Source organism: Lissotriton vulgaris, chromosome 7 (genome assembly GCF_964263255.1).
Source record: "Lissotriton vulgaris chromosome 7, aLisVul1.2, whole genome shotgun sequence".
Lineage (NCBI taxonomy): Eukaryota > Metazoa > Chordata > Amphibia > Caudata > Salamandridae > Lissotriton > Lissotriton vulgaris.
In genome coordinates, this window is record NC_141695.1 from 682,212,783 (window position 1) to 682,230,226 (window position 17,444).

The window sequence follows — 17,444 nt, forward strand, 5'->3', positions numbered from 1 at the left end:
AAATAAATACCATACAAAGACAAGGATATGCCTAGGGGTTCAAAGGCGAATGGTAAACATCTTAAGAAATATTACAGTCACTCACAAGTAGCTCCATGTCAGAAGAGAGCAGCTCACTCAGCTCTGCTATTTATTGTGCGTTTTAGGCCTGCTTTATAATAGGGAAAGCAAATGTGAAGATCATACTAGGGCTGGATAAACTACTCCAGCCTCACACTGAACAACTGGAGAGCTCTGTGAGCACAGCTTAGTAGGGAGAATCCCACTGTACCACGAAAATCATGTTCTACACAAACCTAAAGCACTACAGCAAAAAACTAAGGTAGGACTTTGGTAAGAGAGCAAATGTACTAATAAAACTACTTATGATAATTACGTATTTCAGTAAGATAGCACTATCTTAGGATAAAAATCAAAGTCCGTGATTTGATAAACCTAAGCAGTGCACTCGGCATTAAAAAACATCTCCTGCATTCATTCTAAGATATGTAGCCCCTTGTCTTTTCTTGTGAATGTCTATACTTATAGAATGTAGTGTCTGTCTTTATTTACAACAGAGCAGAAAAAATTGCAACATAAAGACTATTTCAAAACAAACAGGGGAAATCTAGGTTCTTAGCAATATACGGCAGACAAGTTAGTCTATATCCATTGACGCTTCAGCCTACTCCTCCTCTTCTATTTTTTTCTGGGGCAAGTTAAGTCATGTTTCTCTGTGTCTTAGTACTTGCTGATAACACTGTGTGAGATATGAATTATTTATTTCAACTGTTTAGGACTGTGTATATGTGGAACTTCAACTAACTCAGGACACCATTGCATCCCCAAGCACCCCTTGGTAGGTTCAGCCGCCCTGGGAACTTGAACACATCTGGAACTTTATTACTTGGCTTCGCAGACAAGCTCAGCACTCCACTGGACTCCACCTGCACCTGCCTGTTTTCCACCTCTTCTCCAAACAGGGGGGTCTTCTAAGTGACAGAAAGGCTGTTGTGGGCTGCAAAGAGCTGTCCAGTACAACATGACGTGGAGAGGGACTTCCCACCTAGGAAGTTGTGGCTGCACAAAAATGTGCTTATGCGCTTCCCAAGCAGAGAGGAACACTCATGGCATTTCAGCATCCCAATTGCACATATGGAAGTCCTGGATATTGTTAGTCAGCAGTATAGGAACCAAATCAATCCCCCAAAAGACCAGTAAAGGCTCCAAGCAGTATAGGAAATCTATAGAGAATGAATATAAAATAAAGCTTAAAGGTGATCCGAAGACCCCCTCCTTGCACACCACATATCTATCAGACAACTAGTGTAGATAGAGGTACTATCCGGGCTGCACCAAGAGGGAGGTATCAAACAATGATCACTATTAACAAACATAATGGAGGATATAAAGATTTTAAGCTCACCATGAGGAACGAGTGACGTGTGGCCAAGCTGGGCAATACTCCATGGGCTCCATTCCTGGCGCCCGTCCCCTCGCGCACACACCCGGAACTGATAATCCACATTTGGGTCAATGTGTAATACAATGAATTCAGTTTCAGAGCCGACGTACACATCTTCAAAATGATTTGAAACACTTTTACGATACTGAAGTCGGTAATCCTGTGCAACAAATTCGTCCTCCACCTATATAACGAAAGATGTGAAAGAGTATGATAATATGAATACCTCACACGTGTTACATAATTTTTCAATCTTGCTTTAGCAGAACCTTAGCTTTGTTGCCACTAAGGCCATCCTATTTCATCATTATGTAGTAGGGCAAGCATGAACAGCAGGCTTAATTTCCTACCTCCACAATCAGGGTCAGAGAAGGAGGAAAATAACGGCATTAATAATCATATACTATTCTCCACAAAAAATATAACTGATCTTCATCTAATATTAATAATTTGAACAGCTGTATAATGCCTATCAGGACCTGGGAACCACCTAAATCCACAAGGCAGTTTCTCTGCACAGGTCCATCTCTTCCCATCCTCTGTATGTAGGGAGCAGGAAATTGCAGAAATGTATAGGAATGCAAGGCAAGGCAACTTAAGTTAGGCGAGAGGGGCATGGACTCTCTCAGACTGCTTGTGTTGGTCACAGAGTGCCGATGTTGATGATGTAGTATCTGGTGCTCCTTTTGTGCACTAATCCAAGTGTCAAAGGAGTTCTGGAAAGATTCCAAACCAACTCAGGGTCAGACGTTTCCTTATAGGTCAAGGGATGTTTGCGCTGTGCACACGTGAAAGCAGAAAGAATTAACATGTCCTCCATTCACTCTACTCAGGTCAACCCCATTTATGATCCAAACTCATTTATAGTTTTACCTTCAGAACTAACCACTTCCAACCTAAATACTCATCCATCTAGATCAATCCATTTTATTGGAATATCGAAGGTTGATCATCATTTCATTTTCTTTGAAAGCTAACAACGGGGACTGGTTAACAGTTAGTGAATCCTCAATGAACCTGAGGCTGCTGTAAGCAACTTACTCGAGTGAGAGGCATACTGGTCTATTTTACTATTTATTATGAGGCATTTACCTCCCACAGAAAGACATAGGGAGTGACGGATATGCAGGAGGCTATCAGAGCATCCTTTCAGAGTGCCCTGCTGATATGTCCGGAGGAGTGACATCATCCATGTAGAACCGTAATACTGGGCGGGATGACTAACGTCAAAAATGCATTCATTGATTTATACCAATTACCAGCTAGAAAAAAACACACGGGCTGCATAAAATAAAAAAATTTTGTTTAAAATCAGAATGTACTTTTACCCATTGAAAGACCCTCCCATCAACAATGAACATTCCTTTTTTGTTACTCCTTAAAAACATTCTACCTCCAACTTCCACAGAAAGGGAGTACTATACTGCTACTCAAAATCCTTAGCTGGATCCCTGGTTGCTGTGTTACCACAGACCCAAACTACTGCACGTCTTGGCATAGCACCAAACATTTTTTACTTTCCAAAAGTAAAAGCTATTACCCGAGCCGGTTTGCTTTTCCTACTATTACACCGGTGGATGCCAAAAAGAATACGCTAGTTCTTTAAACAACTCGTTAATGCCAATGTAACTTGCCTAGGAAAGTTCGGAACAAGGTGAACACATTCATAGGCACTATGTTCTACTATATTCCATCTACCATAGATCCACCTAAAAATGGTAACATTATCATTTCCCCCCACTATTAAAGAGATTAAGCACGGCCTAAGCCAATTAATTTGTGGCCTGCACAGTGTGAGCAGTGTCCTTGCAGCAGGCGAGAGAAGCTCCAAGTCTGGGATTTAAACATAGTCCCTTTGTGCACTGAAAAGACATAATACGCTCAGTAGTGTCACAGTATCGGGGCTAAGGCGCTGCGGGGTGAAAAGCCACTGGTGGACTGGTAACCCAGTAGAAGGGAAAAAGAGCAGCTGGGGGCGTGCTAAGAAACTGCGTCCTGAAGCCGCAGAGAGGAGTAGTACGGTACTGAACGTGTGATGAGTAGCTGCATTTTTCAGAAACAAAATACTGAATGTCTGATGCTTGGCCCAACTTGTACGCAAAAAATACGCAACGCAAAAAAAAATTCAAGCATCCAGTGGTTGCGCAAAGATATAGCTAAAAAGGCAATAGAAAAATGGTGAGACTAAATACTCCTGTGGGCTAATCCAAGACGTGATTGACACTATTTTAAGCCAACAGCCTGAGGAAGCTTACCCGGAGCCTACAATGTATGTATACTATATGTCTTCTTTAAACAAAATGTCTTTCCTGAGACCACACATAGACATCAGTTTTACATGTATTTGTGCTAGTAGCACTAGGCAGTAGGCCAAATGGTCGCCACAAGCAATAAACCATCAGCAGCAAAATGTTTATCAACACTCTAACCGCTTGTGATTCATAGAGATTTAGGCATGGTTAAAAAAAATATTGGTTTATACATGCTGTCCCACAAGGATGTGGATCATCATGCCGGTTTTTCAGAAGTCTATAGAGTGAATCAAAATATGAATTCTTTCAAATAGCCAGTGGTTATCCAGAACATCTGACATGGTCCTGGCCCTCATGGTCCAACGCTGGACAACTCTCTTTTATACTATTGCCATTAGACTGCATGATTGTTAATGATTTGATACGAGCACATCCACTCAATTTACATGTTCGCTTTGTTAGGTGTGCTTCCAAACAACAAAACGATTTTGTATGTGAACTTTACTTAATCCTGCTTCCAATGACTCAATAATATGAAGCTGATTCTCACAGCATAGTTGTTATATCTTTGCTGCCATTTTTACAGAATTTTCAGTGTGTAGATTCGTTGTCATAAAGCCACACAGTAGATTTACAAGTCTGCTTAAACCTTAGATGGAAAATATAAGTGGTCCAAACTGCAGTAGATTAACATCTCTAGGCATCGAGTTGGTGGATATTGCCATTACTTTGATTCAAACCCTAGGCTAATCTATAAAATAGGTGAAATCAATTAAACAGGCAAGGGAAATCTGATTTCTTTTTTACAATATCTCGAAATGTTGCTAATCACACTAACAGAAGAGAAAATTGATACTTCCAGAGAAAAACAAGGCTCTATCATAGCATGGCATATATATTGCAGAAAAGCAAATGATTGAAAATCATAAAGTAAAAATGTACTTACCTTACACCATCTCACAAGGATTCCTCCTGGTCGCTCAACAAGCTCTGAAATCTGCACTGGTGGCCGTGAGGCCACCGTACCGTGGCTGAAGATTTGATTCTTCAGTATAGATAGGAGCGAGTCATCCAGCTGGGCTGATAAGCAAGGCACTTCCACCAAAGAGGGCACCTCTGGCAAGCTAGGGGGAAATGTATAGAAATAGATAGACTTCATCAGACACCACACAGATGGGCCAGAGTAAACTTTATGCTTAAGATTAAAGGATTGCATATTTATGCAAGTGAACGCAGAATACAATTGAAAAAATAATCCATAACTGTGATGACATACAGAGTACTTGCTAAACAAGCAGGCCAGAATACTTGAATCAAGGTAAACCAATCGAAATAGATCTTGGTATCAACTGATTCCACTCTTTGTTCCATTACAGAAGGAAACCAACCATAAAATGGCTATTATCTCCACGAGAAACACTCGAATGCTTCCAAGCAGATCCACTGCTTCTAAGGATAAATTCCATAAAACGTTCAGACACATGACGAGATAAATACAGAGGGGCCCACTAACTCTCTTTTCCAGACTAATGTATCAAATCTAAGCCTTTGCTTCCCCCATGTGTCCACATTTACGATAATCTTGTTCTCCATTTACTGAGAGGTCAAGGCATCCATTTCCACTCTAAGCTAACAGTAAGTATGTGGATTCATCAGTGTATTGAAGGGGCGGGGAGTTTACAGGTGATAATTTCAGAGCGTTTTTGTCAAACGCTGGTAAGGCAGCTGAGTGGCCAGTGAAGTGAAGCTCAACAGAGCTAAATCCAAAAAGATCTACTTCTAGCTCCTAAATTCTGGGTGGGACAACCAGCTTTCGGTTTTCCTCACAACCTTAGGGTAAGACTCAGGAATTTAAGTTTTGTCTGAACTCTTACAAGAGCCTAAAATCAAAGAGTGATAATGTGATCTGGCACTGCTTGTTTAAGTGATGGCAGCTCAGCAGAGTACTTCTGTTACCACCCTTGGGCTCGTATAAGGTTGATGGTGCAATAATTAAGCCCACAATGGGCTACGGCAACGCCATCAATATGGGATTCAAGCGCAGTTGCATGGTTACAGGGAATTAGGAACGATGCAGTCCAAGTAATTTTCGGGCATAGAAAATATTAATAATGAGCACTAGGGTCAAGGCCTCTTGACTGACAAATTGGAACTTTCTGTATCTTTCTGGGAAAGTAACTGTTCACACAGTGCACATCAACATATGCAATTACTCCGTTGGCTTGCAAAGTTGCGTTCAGACTTTCTTTGCCAGAACAAAAGTAGGAAACTTTAAAGTCACTAACATCAGACCTGTAGCAATTACTTAAGAGCTGCCAGTAGATTAAACTAGACACCTTGTAGTGCTTTGATTCTACGGAAAAACACTCTGGTGTACAGAATTACTAGTTATGCTTGTTATACTTTTATTATGTCAATGAAGCACTTTTATTTAATATTTGAGGTGCTTTAAATATAATATTTTAGTACTACTCTTATTACAAGTGCTACTTTTAGCAGCAATGCATAACTGTGTCATCTGTATTACCTTGAGCCACCCCAGCCCCTTTAGTAAATGTACTTAGCATTCTGGAACTTGTAATTTCGCTTTTACCATCAAACATAAAGGATGCAGGCATCTAACTGTTGTAGGTTATGGAGTCTTGGCTGGGTGCACATGTTTGAGCCAAGGCCTACCTCAGTGAAACGTGCATGTGGTACATATGTAAAAACACTAAAACATTATAACATGAAACAAAATAAATCACTTAAAATGTCGTATAAATGAAGGAATTTAATGTAGGGATCAGAAGTTAATGCAAAAACAAGTAATGTTCTACAGGAAACAGTTTAAAGTCAACATTTTATTTTAATAAAGGACCAAGACCAAGGCCTCTGTACCCTTCGCCAACAAAATGTAATGAAATGCAGTCAGGTTACCGAAAGATTTAAATGTTTTCTGGAGGTCAAAGATCTTCAGCAAATCATGGCTCAAGGCCACTGCTGGACAGAAGGGATCCACTAGGCAATGTACTACATTTAATTGGTCCCACAGTAGCTAACATGTCCTTGCATCTTGAACTTCACACTCAAAAGTTAAGAATATGACTTACTTCTGAAATGTAGGCAAATGAAAAAGGGTTGCAATGCGGGAATGAATTTGTACATCGTTGTTTGTCCAATAATTAATCACCAGTGATTTCTGCACGATTTTTGCAAGTTTAGTTTAAACAATTCAATAAAGTTTATAATTGTTCACTCCTGCGCTGAATACATGGGTTCTCCAGTGTTGTCAAACATATTAAACAGACACAAAATACACCAAATAAGCAGAACATGTATAAGGGAAAGTTAACACAGAAAATGCACACATACAAAAAACATATCACAAGGCTTCAACACCAAATGTACCAACTAGGAAGTTTCTTTCATCAGTTTTCCGGTTACTTTTATCAACTATTAGCAGCCCGCTCCAGCGCTGCCTGGGGCAGAAAGGGGCTGGGGGCAGCATTGTGCATATATAAAAAGACACATTTGAATTTCAAATGCAGAAGCCTGTATAACATACTTAGAAGCGAGCAGACTGCATTGCAATCATGTTTTTTTTCTATCCCTCTAATCATTAATTTCGCTCTTTTTCAACTTTCCTGCCATCTGTGCACTTAGCATTTCACCGTATATCCGTTTCTCTGAATGTGTTTTTATGTAGTCATAAAACCCATGTCTGATGAGATGTCCTATTTTTTTCTGCATATTCCTCGTAACTTATTTCCTCTGCCCAATATCCGGAAGATATTGTTTACTTTGAGACAGAAGGTCATTTTCTCAAGAAATACACATTTGCGTTTCATTCCCAGTGATGATCAAACCCTGTGTGCAGATGAACCAAGGTAAAGCTTATTTAAGCTTGTATATGAACATTAGGACTCGAGCATAGAGCGTGGCACATAGCGCGAGGCGCCTCCCGCCTCGAGTCTCCCGCCTCGGCTTTGTAAACACCCCCCGCCCCCCACGTCACGACTTACCTCCCCGCGCTGCCACTGCTCCTCCGCTTATCACCGCTCGGTATTGCTGTTGCTGTGGTGAACTCCGCTCCTCCCCTCACTCAGACGCTAATCATGTCCTCGCTCCTCCTGTTGCTGTGAAGGACGCTACTCCCCTCACGCATACGTCGCGGCCGGCGCTACTTGCAAGGGACTACTTTATTTTTCTTTGTAAATATTTTAAACAACGTTTATTTTTTATTTTTATGTAGCCTATGTCCTTCTGCTTGCCCTGAGGTTTTCCAAGATGTCTTGGGTGTTCAGATTGGTGGTGTAGTTTTCTTTTTTTTTTTTTTTAATTTTTGGAAAACCTTTATTGTGCAGTTGTAAAAGTACAAATACGGGCCCACAACCCTCAGGCCGGCCACGAAAACTGGTAAAGCACTGGCGCAAGCAATACGATGACACAATAGCACATAAGGATCATAGGCAGACATTAAAGAGTTACATTGTAAAGCAACGTGATATCGTGTCTCAGGAGCTTGAAGGTTAAATTTTAAAGGTTTTTTGTTGCGACAATTTAAGTCCGACTTTACTGTTTTTAATGTAATATACAAACTAAGGTTAAGAAATAAAGAAGCAGGGCCCGTGGAGGCGTAAACGCACAGCAGCGGTAATTCCACCATACAGTTCAACAAGTCAAAAGTCAAGTTCCCGCAGGCGGCCTGGGGGCTCAAATGCGATCAACAGGGGTATCAGGATCAACAACCTAACTAATGTGCACCTCCATCCGCCCGCTCTCAATCCCAACACAGACCCAAGATGGAAAAAAGAGAAAATTATAAAGAGGAAAAAACAAAGGCACCATAGAAACCGAAACTAGAAAACTAAAAACCCCTCCCCCAACCCACCACCCTACACGCATGCAGATGCTACGGCCTACTCCCCCCCCCCCCCCCCCCCCCCCCAGCAGTGTGTCTGTCGCCCAATAAACCCGAAATTTAGTACCAGGAAGAGAAGAGGAAAGAAAAAGGAAACGTGATAATACCTGAGATATAGAGAGTAAGAGAAGAAAATCCAATCTAAACTCCCATAAAACATAAGCCCGGAGGAGGGCCAGAAACACTTAAACCCGGACTCCCAGCCCACACCGATCTCCACCCCATCGACCATGACCAACAAGAGACCATGCCAATTGCAACCCGAGGTGAGGAATGATAGCAACAATGTAGCCGCCCATTGCATATAAGGATGATTCAGTCCAGATCGCAACCAGCCAAGCAAATAAGACATAGTGGGGACATCTCCATCTTCACACACCCCAGGACCGCCTGCACACCGAACCCCCATCTCTTAAACATGAATCAGCAACTGTACCCACCAGTTACAGCCCTATGTGGGGAAAAACATCGCACAGAGCGCATTCAGAAGTTCCAAAATAGTGTTCAAGTCCAGGTCTCCACCATCCAGGCAAACAGAGTCAGCACAAAGAAGCATCAACCCTGGCCTGAGCGTTGAAATCCTCCCAGATATGGCCACCGCTGAAAACATGCCGAAAGCTGAACAAAGGGACAAGATGGCCGTCTCCGACGTAGAGGAAGCATAAGAGGATAAAGTGAATGCCCCCAGTCACCAATGAGTCTAATGTCAAAAAGGACTGGCGTCCCAGCACTTACAGGAGGAAGTACACTTGACTGATGAAAGGGTGAGCCTCCAGAGGCAGAAACAGCAAGGAAGTCTGGCAACCGGGGAGTCAGCAAACCATTCAGAAACAGTGATGGTAGAGGCAGAGTCTCAGATCGCGGAATGGAGGAAGACATTGTATCCGCAGCCACGTCGGCGGGCAAGTCCTCGACATTGTATCCAGGGATCGTCCGCTCCATTGCAAGCGCCTGCTGAGACATAGTATCCAGTTCAGGGGTAGTTGTAGGCAGCTGGGAACCAGAACGCCTCAGGTGCCCCAGATCAAGCGTCGCCTCGTCAATCTTACGGCACAGTTCACAAACATTTTGTCGACATGTAGCCCTGAAATCCGGGATAGCTGCAAGAATATCACCACAAGTTGGGGCCCGCCGCAGTCCCATGCAAGACGATGTTTGGGTCGACATCCTCGGTCCCTCAGGGTGGGCAAGAGCAGGCGGGACAGCACGGCCAGGGGACAAGGAAGCACTCTTCTCCTCGTCCTTAAAGACCGGCGCCATCTTCACTTCGTCGATAAGGTTGCGTTAGAGGGAGAAGGGCGACATAGGTATCGGGAAGCATCAGGCAGGGGCGCCGGTAGGAGAGCGGCTCACAGGTCAGAATGGCACACTATGAGCGCCCCTTCGCCGCTGGTCCGCGAGGCAGTTCCCGGCAGAGACGGCACCACCAGCTGGAGCCGATTCAGCCCTTCAGCAGCACAACAAAGAGAGACGAAGGGGGAAGGGATCCTGTCCCGCCAGTGCACACCGCATCCAAGCAAGGAGTATCACAAGATCGGAAAGTGACCTCACCGTCTCCCTCCGTAGGCAGCAACATTACTGCGAGCATCAACGCCTCCACTAGACGTCTCACCGGTGCAGCAGCGTCCCGCGGCGGCGATCGGAGCAGGGTCCAGGGGGAGCAATGGCGGACGGCTTGCGCCACGAGTTCTCCGTCCACACAGCTAGTAGAGACCTCGGAAGAACGCGGTTGCAATCAGCGCGTTCATTCCGTCATGTCGCCGCAACAAACACTCAGGATAGATAGCAGGATGCCGGTGCGGGAGTGAGAGGCTCGCGGAGCTGGGAGCCTACACGTCCGTCCTGTCGGCCATCTTGGCTCCTCCCCGGTGGTGTAGTTTTCGAGTTTACCTTGCCCAAAGGTGCAAGTTCTCTCTTTATAATAGTAGTATAGATGGCTGTGTTGTTTACTTGTCACAGAGTCCAAAGTGGAGATAGTCTGTTGGTTATACACACAGGAAACGTTTTCTCCTCTACATTCATAGATGCGCATCAAATGTATTTTGCAGATTGAATAGAACTTATAACCTCTAGTCAATTTGTAGAAGACATTTGTCATTTCTAGAGGACTAAATCCATACTTGACAAAATCTTGATATGAACTACATTCTGCTGCAGAGAGCAGAGAAAGGAAACATTCCATCAATGGATTAATCCTACAAATTGGGATGAAAATGTAATTTAGGAAGAAGTGAGAGAATGGCTCAGGAGAAAAATAAGTAAATATGCACTTGGGGATAAGGGAGTATATGCATCAAACCACTGAAACATGACAGTGGGGCAAAGTCACTCTTCAAACTTGGAAAAACGTACACGTGCACCCTAACAGTACACCCCTTCATCCGCAACAAAGAATTGAAGAGCGCCTGCACAGCAAACAATGCAGTCAAGCACTGTTAGACAGGGACCTGGAGGGTCGGCCGAACACAGGGGGAGAGGCCTCCGGTGAGGGCCGTCTCCAGCGATCGTACAGACAAGTAACTCCCCCACCCCCACAGATGGACACCACACAAGGATGAGGTCAACACTCTTTATATATGATTCTTGAAGCGAGGTTATCAGCGATACAGTGAGGTCGGGACACGAGGGTCCTCTCAATTCTAGTCTCTGAGGGGAAAAGGGTAGCGGGACAGTCTTGGTACTGGTCCGGTACGGAGGTGGTAAGATGGAAAGCTCACAATCCTCGAGCTCGGAGTCCTGGAAGGTCGGGCCGCGGCAGCGCCGGCAGGCTAGGATGATAGTATCACTTGAGAAGGGCCGCGGCAGCGCCAGCAGGCAAAGGCGATGGTTCACACAAGGATGGGCCGTGGCAGCGCCAGCAGGTCCCGACGAAGGTGTAGGTTGCAGAGGGCCGCGGCAGCGCCAGCAGGCAGGAGCGATGGTTCACGAGGATGGGCCGCGGCAGCGCCAGCAGGTCCCGACGAAGGTGTAGGTTGCAGAGGGCCGCGGCAACGCCAGCAGGCAGGAGCCATGGTTCACGAGGATGGGCCGCGGCAGCGCCAGCAGGTCCCGACGAAGGTGTATGTTGCAGAGGGCCGCGGCAGCGCCAGCAGGCAGGAACGATGATTCACAAGGCAGGGCTGCGGCAGCGCCAGCAGTCCGTCAAGGATGAGTTCTTCTAGGTGTCTCTCGACTCCAGGATACAACTGCTTTCCTGCTCTGGAGTTGCCCCAGTTATAGGTCTGGCGCCCTTTGATGTCCGGACCCTCGCACTTGGAGGTCGGGAGGTCCGGGATGAGGGAGTCCAGACACCCAGCAGGGGGGTGGAGCCAGCGCCCGGGGAGGCTGGGGGTGATCGGCACCTGGCGGGGGAGAGCCATCGACACTCTCTTCTCCCATTGACCTGCCAAGTGGTCTCTTCACCTCCTGGGTGGATGGTGGTGCCTCGATGTCGGGGCCTGGCCAGGCCCAGGGCTGGGGTCGAGCCGAGGCCACGCAGCCTCGTGGTGCAGTGTCCAAGATGGCGGCTGGCCGGGGCAATGCTGCTGATGAGAAGTCCATCCCCTGCAAGGAGATGGACCATCGTAACAGTTTTGGGTTCTCCCCCGCATCTGCATCAGCCATTGCAGGGGTCGGTGGTCTGTCTGTACCCTGAAGTGGGTACCGAAGAGGTAGGGCCGGAGTTTCTTGAGGGCCCATACCACTGCGAAGGCCTCCCGCTCGATGGTGCTCCAGCGCTGCTCTCGAGGCAGCAGGCATCGGCTGATGAAGGCCACTGGCTGGTCGACTCCCTCGGCGTTGAGTTGAGAGAGTACTGCCCCAACGCCATGATCTGAGGCGTCCGTCTGGACGATGAACTCCCGGCTGTAGTCGGGGCCTGGAGCACGGGAGCGGTGCACATGGCGGCCTTCAACTTCTCGAAGGCCGCTTGACAGTCCGGAGTCCAGTTGACGGTTTTGGGGTTCTTCTTGGATGTGAGTTCTGTGAGGGGCCCCACAATGCTGCCATAATCCTTTACAAACCGCCGGTAGTATCCGGTGAGCCCTAGGAAGGCTCGGACCTCGGTTTGGGTGACAGGGGGTTGCCAGGACTGGATGGCAGCGATCTTGAGCTGAAGGGGGGCCACCAGACCGCTCCCCACTTGGTGTCCGAGATAGGTCACGGACCCTTGGCCAATCTGACATTTGCTGGCCTTGATGGTGAGACCGGCCTGCTGGAGGGCGTGCAGGAATTCTCGGAGGTGGTGGAGGTGGTCCGCCCAGTGACGACTGTATACAGCGATATCGTCCAGGTAGGCGGCGCTGAATTCTTCGAGGCCCGCCAATACCTGGTTCACTAGTCGTTGGAAGGTAGCTGGAGCGTTTTTCATGCCGAATGGCATCACTTTGAAATGGTAGTGGCCATCCGGGGTAGAGAAGGCGGATCGTTCTTGGGCTCTGGGGGTAAGGCCGATCTGCCAGTAGCCTGCTGTCAGATCGAAGATGCTCAGATAGCGGGCCGCCCCCATGCGGTCAACCAGTTCATCTGCCCGGGGGATGGGGTGAGCGTCGGTTCGGGTAACAGCGTTCAGGCCCCGATAGTCTACACAGAATCGGAGCTCGGGGGCGAAGCCCGGGGCGGCAGCCTTGGGAACCAGTACGACTGGGCTGGCCCAGGGGCTGTCGGATGGCTCGATCACTCCTAGGGCCAGCATTTTAGAGACTTCGTCCTGGATGCAGGTGCGCACCCGATCCGGCACTCGGTACGCCCCGTGTCGAATAGGTGGACTATCCCCAGTGTCCACGTCGTGAAGGCACCAGGGGGTGACCCCTGGGGTGAGGGAGAACAGGTTCGCAAATTGCAGCAGGAGAGCCCGACAGTCTTGGCGTTGTTCCGGGGACAAGGCGTCGGAGAGTCTGACCCCTTCCACTGAGCCATCTTTTTCACGGGCCCTCAGTAGGTCAGGAAGGGGCTCGGAGTCTTCTTCCGTCCCACTATCTGTTGCCATCAGTAGGCTGAGCTCAGAGCGTACGAAGTGGGGTTTGAGTCTGTTGGCGTGGAGGACCCGGAGGGGGTTCCGGGGGGACTCCATGTCTATTAGGTAGGTGACAGGGCCCTTGCGCTCGATCACCTTGAAGGGTCCTGTCCATTTGTCCTGCAGGGCACAAGGTTCGACTGGAGACATCACCCATACTTACTGGCCGGGCTCGAACTCAATGGAGGAGGCATGTTGATCGTACCATTTCTTCATGTCCTCCTGACTGGCCTCAAGATTGGCTTTGGCGAGTTCCCTGAATCGCCGGGTCTGGTTGCGGAGGGTCAGGAGATACTTATATACGTCCGGAGGGGTCTTCTGGGGGGCCATCTCCCATCCTTCCTTGACCAGGCTGAGGGGGCCCCGGACGGGGTGTCCGTACAGGAGCTCGAAGGGGCTGAAGCCGAGGGATTTCTGGGGAACTTCTCGATGGGCGAAGAGGAGGCACGGGAGCAGCACGTCCCATTGGCGACGTAGGGGTTCTTCCAGGCCCATGATCATTCCCTTGAGAGTGCGGTTAAACCGCTCTACCAGTCCGTTTCCTTGCGGGTGATAGGGGGTCGTGAACCGGTAGGTAACCCCGCACTGCTGCCAGAGAGACCTCATGTACTTTGAGATAAAGTTCGTGCCCCTGTCGCTGACGACTTCCCGGGGGAAGCCCACTCGATAGAAGATCCCCATTAGGGCTCGGCCTACCACGGGGGCTGTCACGGTCCGAAGAGGAATGGCCTCGGGATAGCGGGTGGCGTGGTCCACCAGGACCAGGATGAACCGGTGCCCCTGTGCTGTCCGGGGGTCCAGGGGTCCCACAATGTTTTTCCCACCCGTTCGAACGGGGTGGTGACGACGGGAAATGGTTGCAAGGGTGCTTTGATTTTTCGGCCGCTCTTCCCGCTGGCCTGGCAGGTGGGGCAGGCCCGGCAGTGGTTGGAGACATCATTTCGCATTTTGGGCCAGTAAAAGTGTGTTACCAGGCGGTTGTATGTTTTGTCTTGTCCCAGGTGTCCAGCAAGGGGGACATCGTGCGCTAAGTTCAACAGGAAGTCCCTGAAGCGGAGGGGCACCACCAGCACCCGGCTGGCCCCCAGCTCAGCAATTCTTTGCTCGCTGTAGAGCAGGTCATTGTCCCAATAAATCCAGTGGGTCCCGGCGGTGTCTCCTGCGCTCTGGGCGAGGGCTTGCTGTCGGAGTCCCTCGAGGGAGGGACAGGTCTTCTGTTCTTGCCGGAATTGTTCCAGGGTGGGTCCACCCTCTTGACGCCACTGGGCCAGTTCTGGAAGGTCCTGGAGCTGAGCGGACCCTTCTTCGTTTTGCTCTGGGGGATTGGTACTTAGGGCGTCTCCCTCCGGGACGATCGGGGGAGGAGGTTCTGGCCATTCGGGTTCTTCGGGACTGGGGATGGCACGGGCGGTCATGGACCGGGTCGTTATGCAGGCCCATTCAGGGAGGCCCAACATCCCCAGGTGCTCTCTTCTTTCGACGGCTGCCCAGGGGGAACTTTCGAGGTCGTTTCCCAGGAGGCAGTCCACTGGGGCATCATCGCGGACAGTCACCTTCAGCATACCGGACACTCCTCCCCACTCGAAGGGGACGCAGGCCATCCGACACAGGCTCTCTGAATTGTCGGCTGATCGGACGGGGCAAAGAACGTTTGGCAAGATCTGCTCCGGGGTTACCAGATGACAGCGGACTGCCGTCACACTGGCCCCGGTGTCGCGTAGGGCTTCGGCCTTGCGCCCATTTATGTTCACCCACTGGCAGTATTTTCTCGTGTTGGCGGGTAGGGGAGCCCGCGGGATCATGTCTCTTTCCCCTAGGCAAACCAGGGACATGGCGGCGGGTTCCCACTCGGGCTGTTCCTGTTCGTATTCTTCATAATCTTCGGGGGCTTGCTCTTCTCCCAGGGCGGCGGCAGCGACCTGGCGGGGTATAGGACTCTGGTTCTTCGGGCAATTAGGGTCGTTGGCATAGTGGCCGGTCCGCTGGCACCGGTGGCAAGTAACGTTGGCTCGGAACCCTGGACGCATCGGGGGGTTTCCCCTACCGGCCGGGGGCGGGGAGTTGCTGGCGGGAGCCGCTGGGACGGCGTCTCTGCCCTGACCCTGGCCTCCTCCTCCTCGGGGGCGATGGGGACCTTGGTTGGTTCGGTTTGGCTCACTGGGCCCGCTTCGGGCAACTCGAGTGCTTTCCCATCGGTCAGCTTCGGCGGCGAGTTGCCGAGGTTCGGTCAGTTTACTGTCGAGGAGGTGCTGCCTGAGCTCGACGAAGCAATTGTTGGAGAGGTGCTCCCACACAATGAGGTTAAAGAGTTGTTCGTAGGTGGTTACTTGGCTGCCCTTGATCCATCCCTCGAATGCTCTGCTGAAAAAGTTCACATACTCCACCCAAGTTGTACCCGGGATCCGTTTGCAGTCGCGGAACCGCTGGCGGTACATCTCGGGCGTGCGTCCATATCGAGTGAGGAGGGCGGCCTTCATGTGGTCGTAGGAGGTCATCTGATGGTCCGGGAGTTGCAGCAGGGCGTCGCGCCATTCGTTGACGAACCTCCCCCATAACCCGGCTCCCCAGTCACTTCGAGAAATCCGGTGGGAGGTCATGGCTATCTCGTAGGCTTTGAACCACTGCTGGATATGTCGTTCCGATAATATTCTCTGACGACATCCTTGGGGATGTGGACTTTTGGGTCTGTAGTGCCAGGAGTGTTCGGGCGCTCGGGCACCCTGAGATCTTTATTTTGTTTCCGAAGCTCTATTTCTGCTAGATTGCACTCATGTTCGTATGCCAGTTTTTTCTCTTCTAATTCCCTCTGCCTTTGTTTCTCTTCCCGCTCCTCTCGGAGCCGCAAGTGTTCCAATGTTATCTTTTGTTCCGCCAATTTCAGTTCTCCGTCAGACCGAAGCCGTGCCAGCTCTAATTCATGGAGTCTGCTTTTCTCTCGTTCTCGGATCTCCTCCAGGGAGAGACCCGATCTCCTTCCTTCTGTCGGAGGGGTGTTTGTTTCCGGCGCCTCAAGGTTTTGGTTTTGGGGTACGGCCGTACCCGTCTCCGCCCAAGATTCTAGGGCCTTTTTGAAGTCTTCCTTCGTGCTCAATCCTGTGGTAGCAATGCCTAGTTCTATGCAAAATTGCTTTAGCTCTCTGTGGTTGTACTCTTCTAGTTTCTCCATCTGGAATTTTTCTGTGGCTCCGCTCTCTTTTGTTGTCATTGTGGTTGAGTCGTGGGGTGAGTTACTCTCTGTACGATTACGCGTTGGTTCGGATCCCGCCGCTGGCCACCAATGTTAGACGGGGACCTGGAGGGTCGGCCGAGGACAGGGGGAGAGGCCTTCGGTGAGGGCCGTCTCCAGCGATCGTACAGACAAGTAACTCCCCCCCCCCCCCCCCCCCCCCCACAGATGGACACCACACAAGGATGAGGTCAACACTCTTTATATAGGATTCTTGAAGCGAGGTGATCAGCGATACAGTGAGGTCGGGACACGAGGGTCCTCTCAATTCTAGTCTCTGAGGGGAAAAGGGTAGCGGGACAGTCTTGGTACGGGTCCGGTACGGAGGTGGTAAGATGGAAAGCTCACAATCCTCGAGCTCGGAGTCCTGGAAGGTCGGGCCGCAGCAGCGCCGGCAGGCTAGGATGATAGTGTCACTTGAGAAGGGCCGCGGCAGCGCCAGCAGGCAAAGGCGATGGTTCACACAAGGATGGGCAGCGGCAGCGCCAGCAGGTCCCGACGAAGGTGTAGGTTGCAGAGGGCCGCGGCAGCGCCAGCAGGCAGGAGCGATGGTTCACGAGGATGGGCCGCGGCAGTGCCAGCAGGTCCCGACGAAGGTGTAGGTTGCAGAGGGCCGCGGCAACGCC

The 17,444-nt window shown here is 49.4% G+C and overlaps 1 protein-coding gene across 1 annotated transcript in view; it reads right to left on the bottom strand.

The window, feature by feature from the left end:
• Window positions 1-17,444, bottom strand: part of CRLF3 (cytokine receptor like factor 3) — a 281,392-nt gene that overhangs the window by 69,879 nt on the left and 194,069 nt on the right. The window contains exons 4-5 of the mRNA XM_086930883.1: window positions 4,643-4,820; window positions 1,406-1,628 (exon numbers count right to left, since the gene is read on the bottom strand). Coding sequence (XP_086787009.1) covers window positions 1,406-1,628; window positions 4,643-4,820 — 401 coding nt within the window. The remainder of the gene's footprint in view (window positions 1-1,405; window positions 1,629-4,642; window positions 4,821-17,444) is intronic.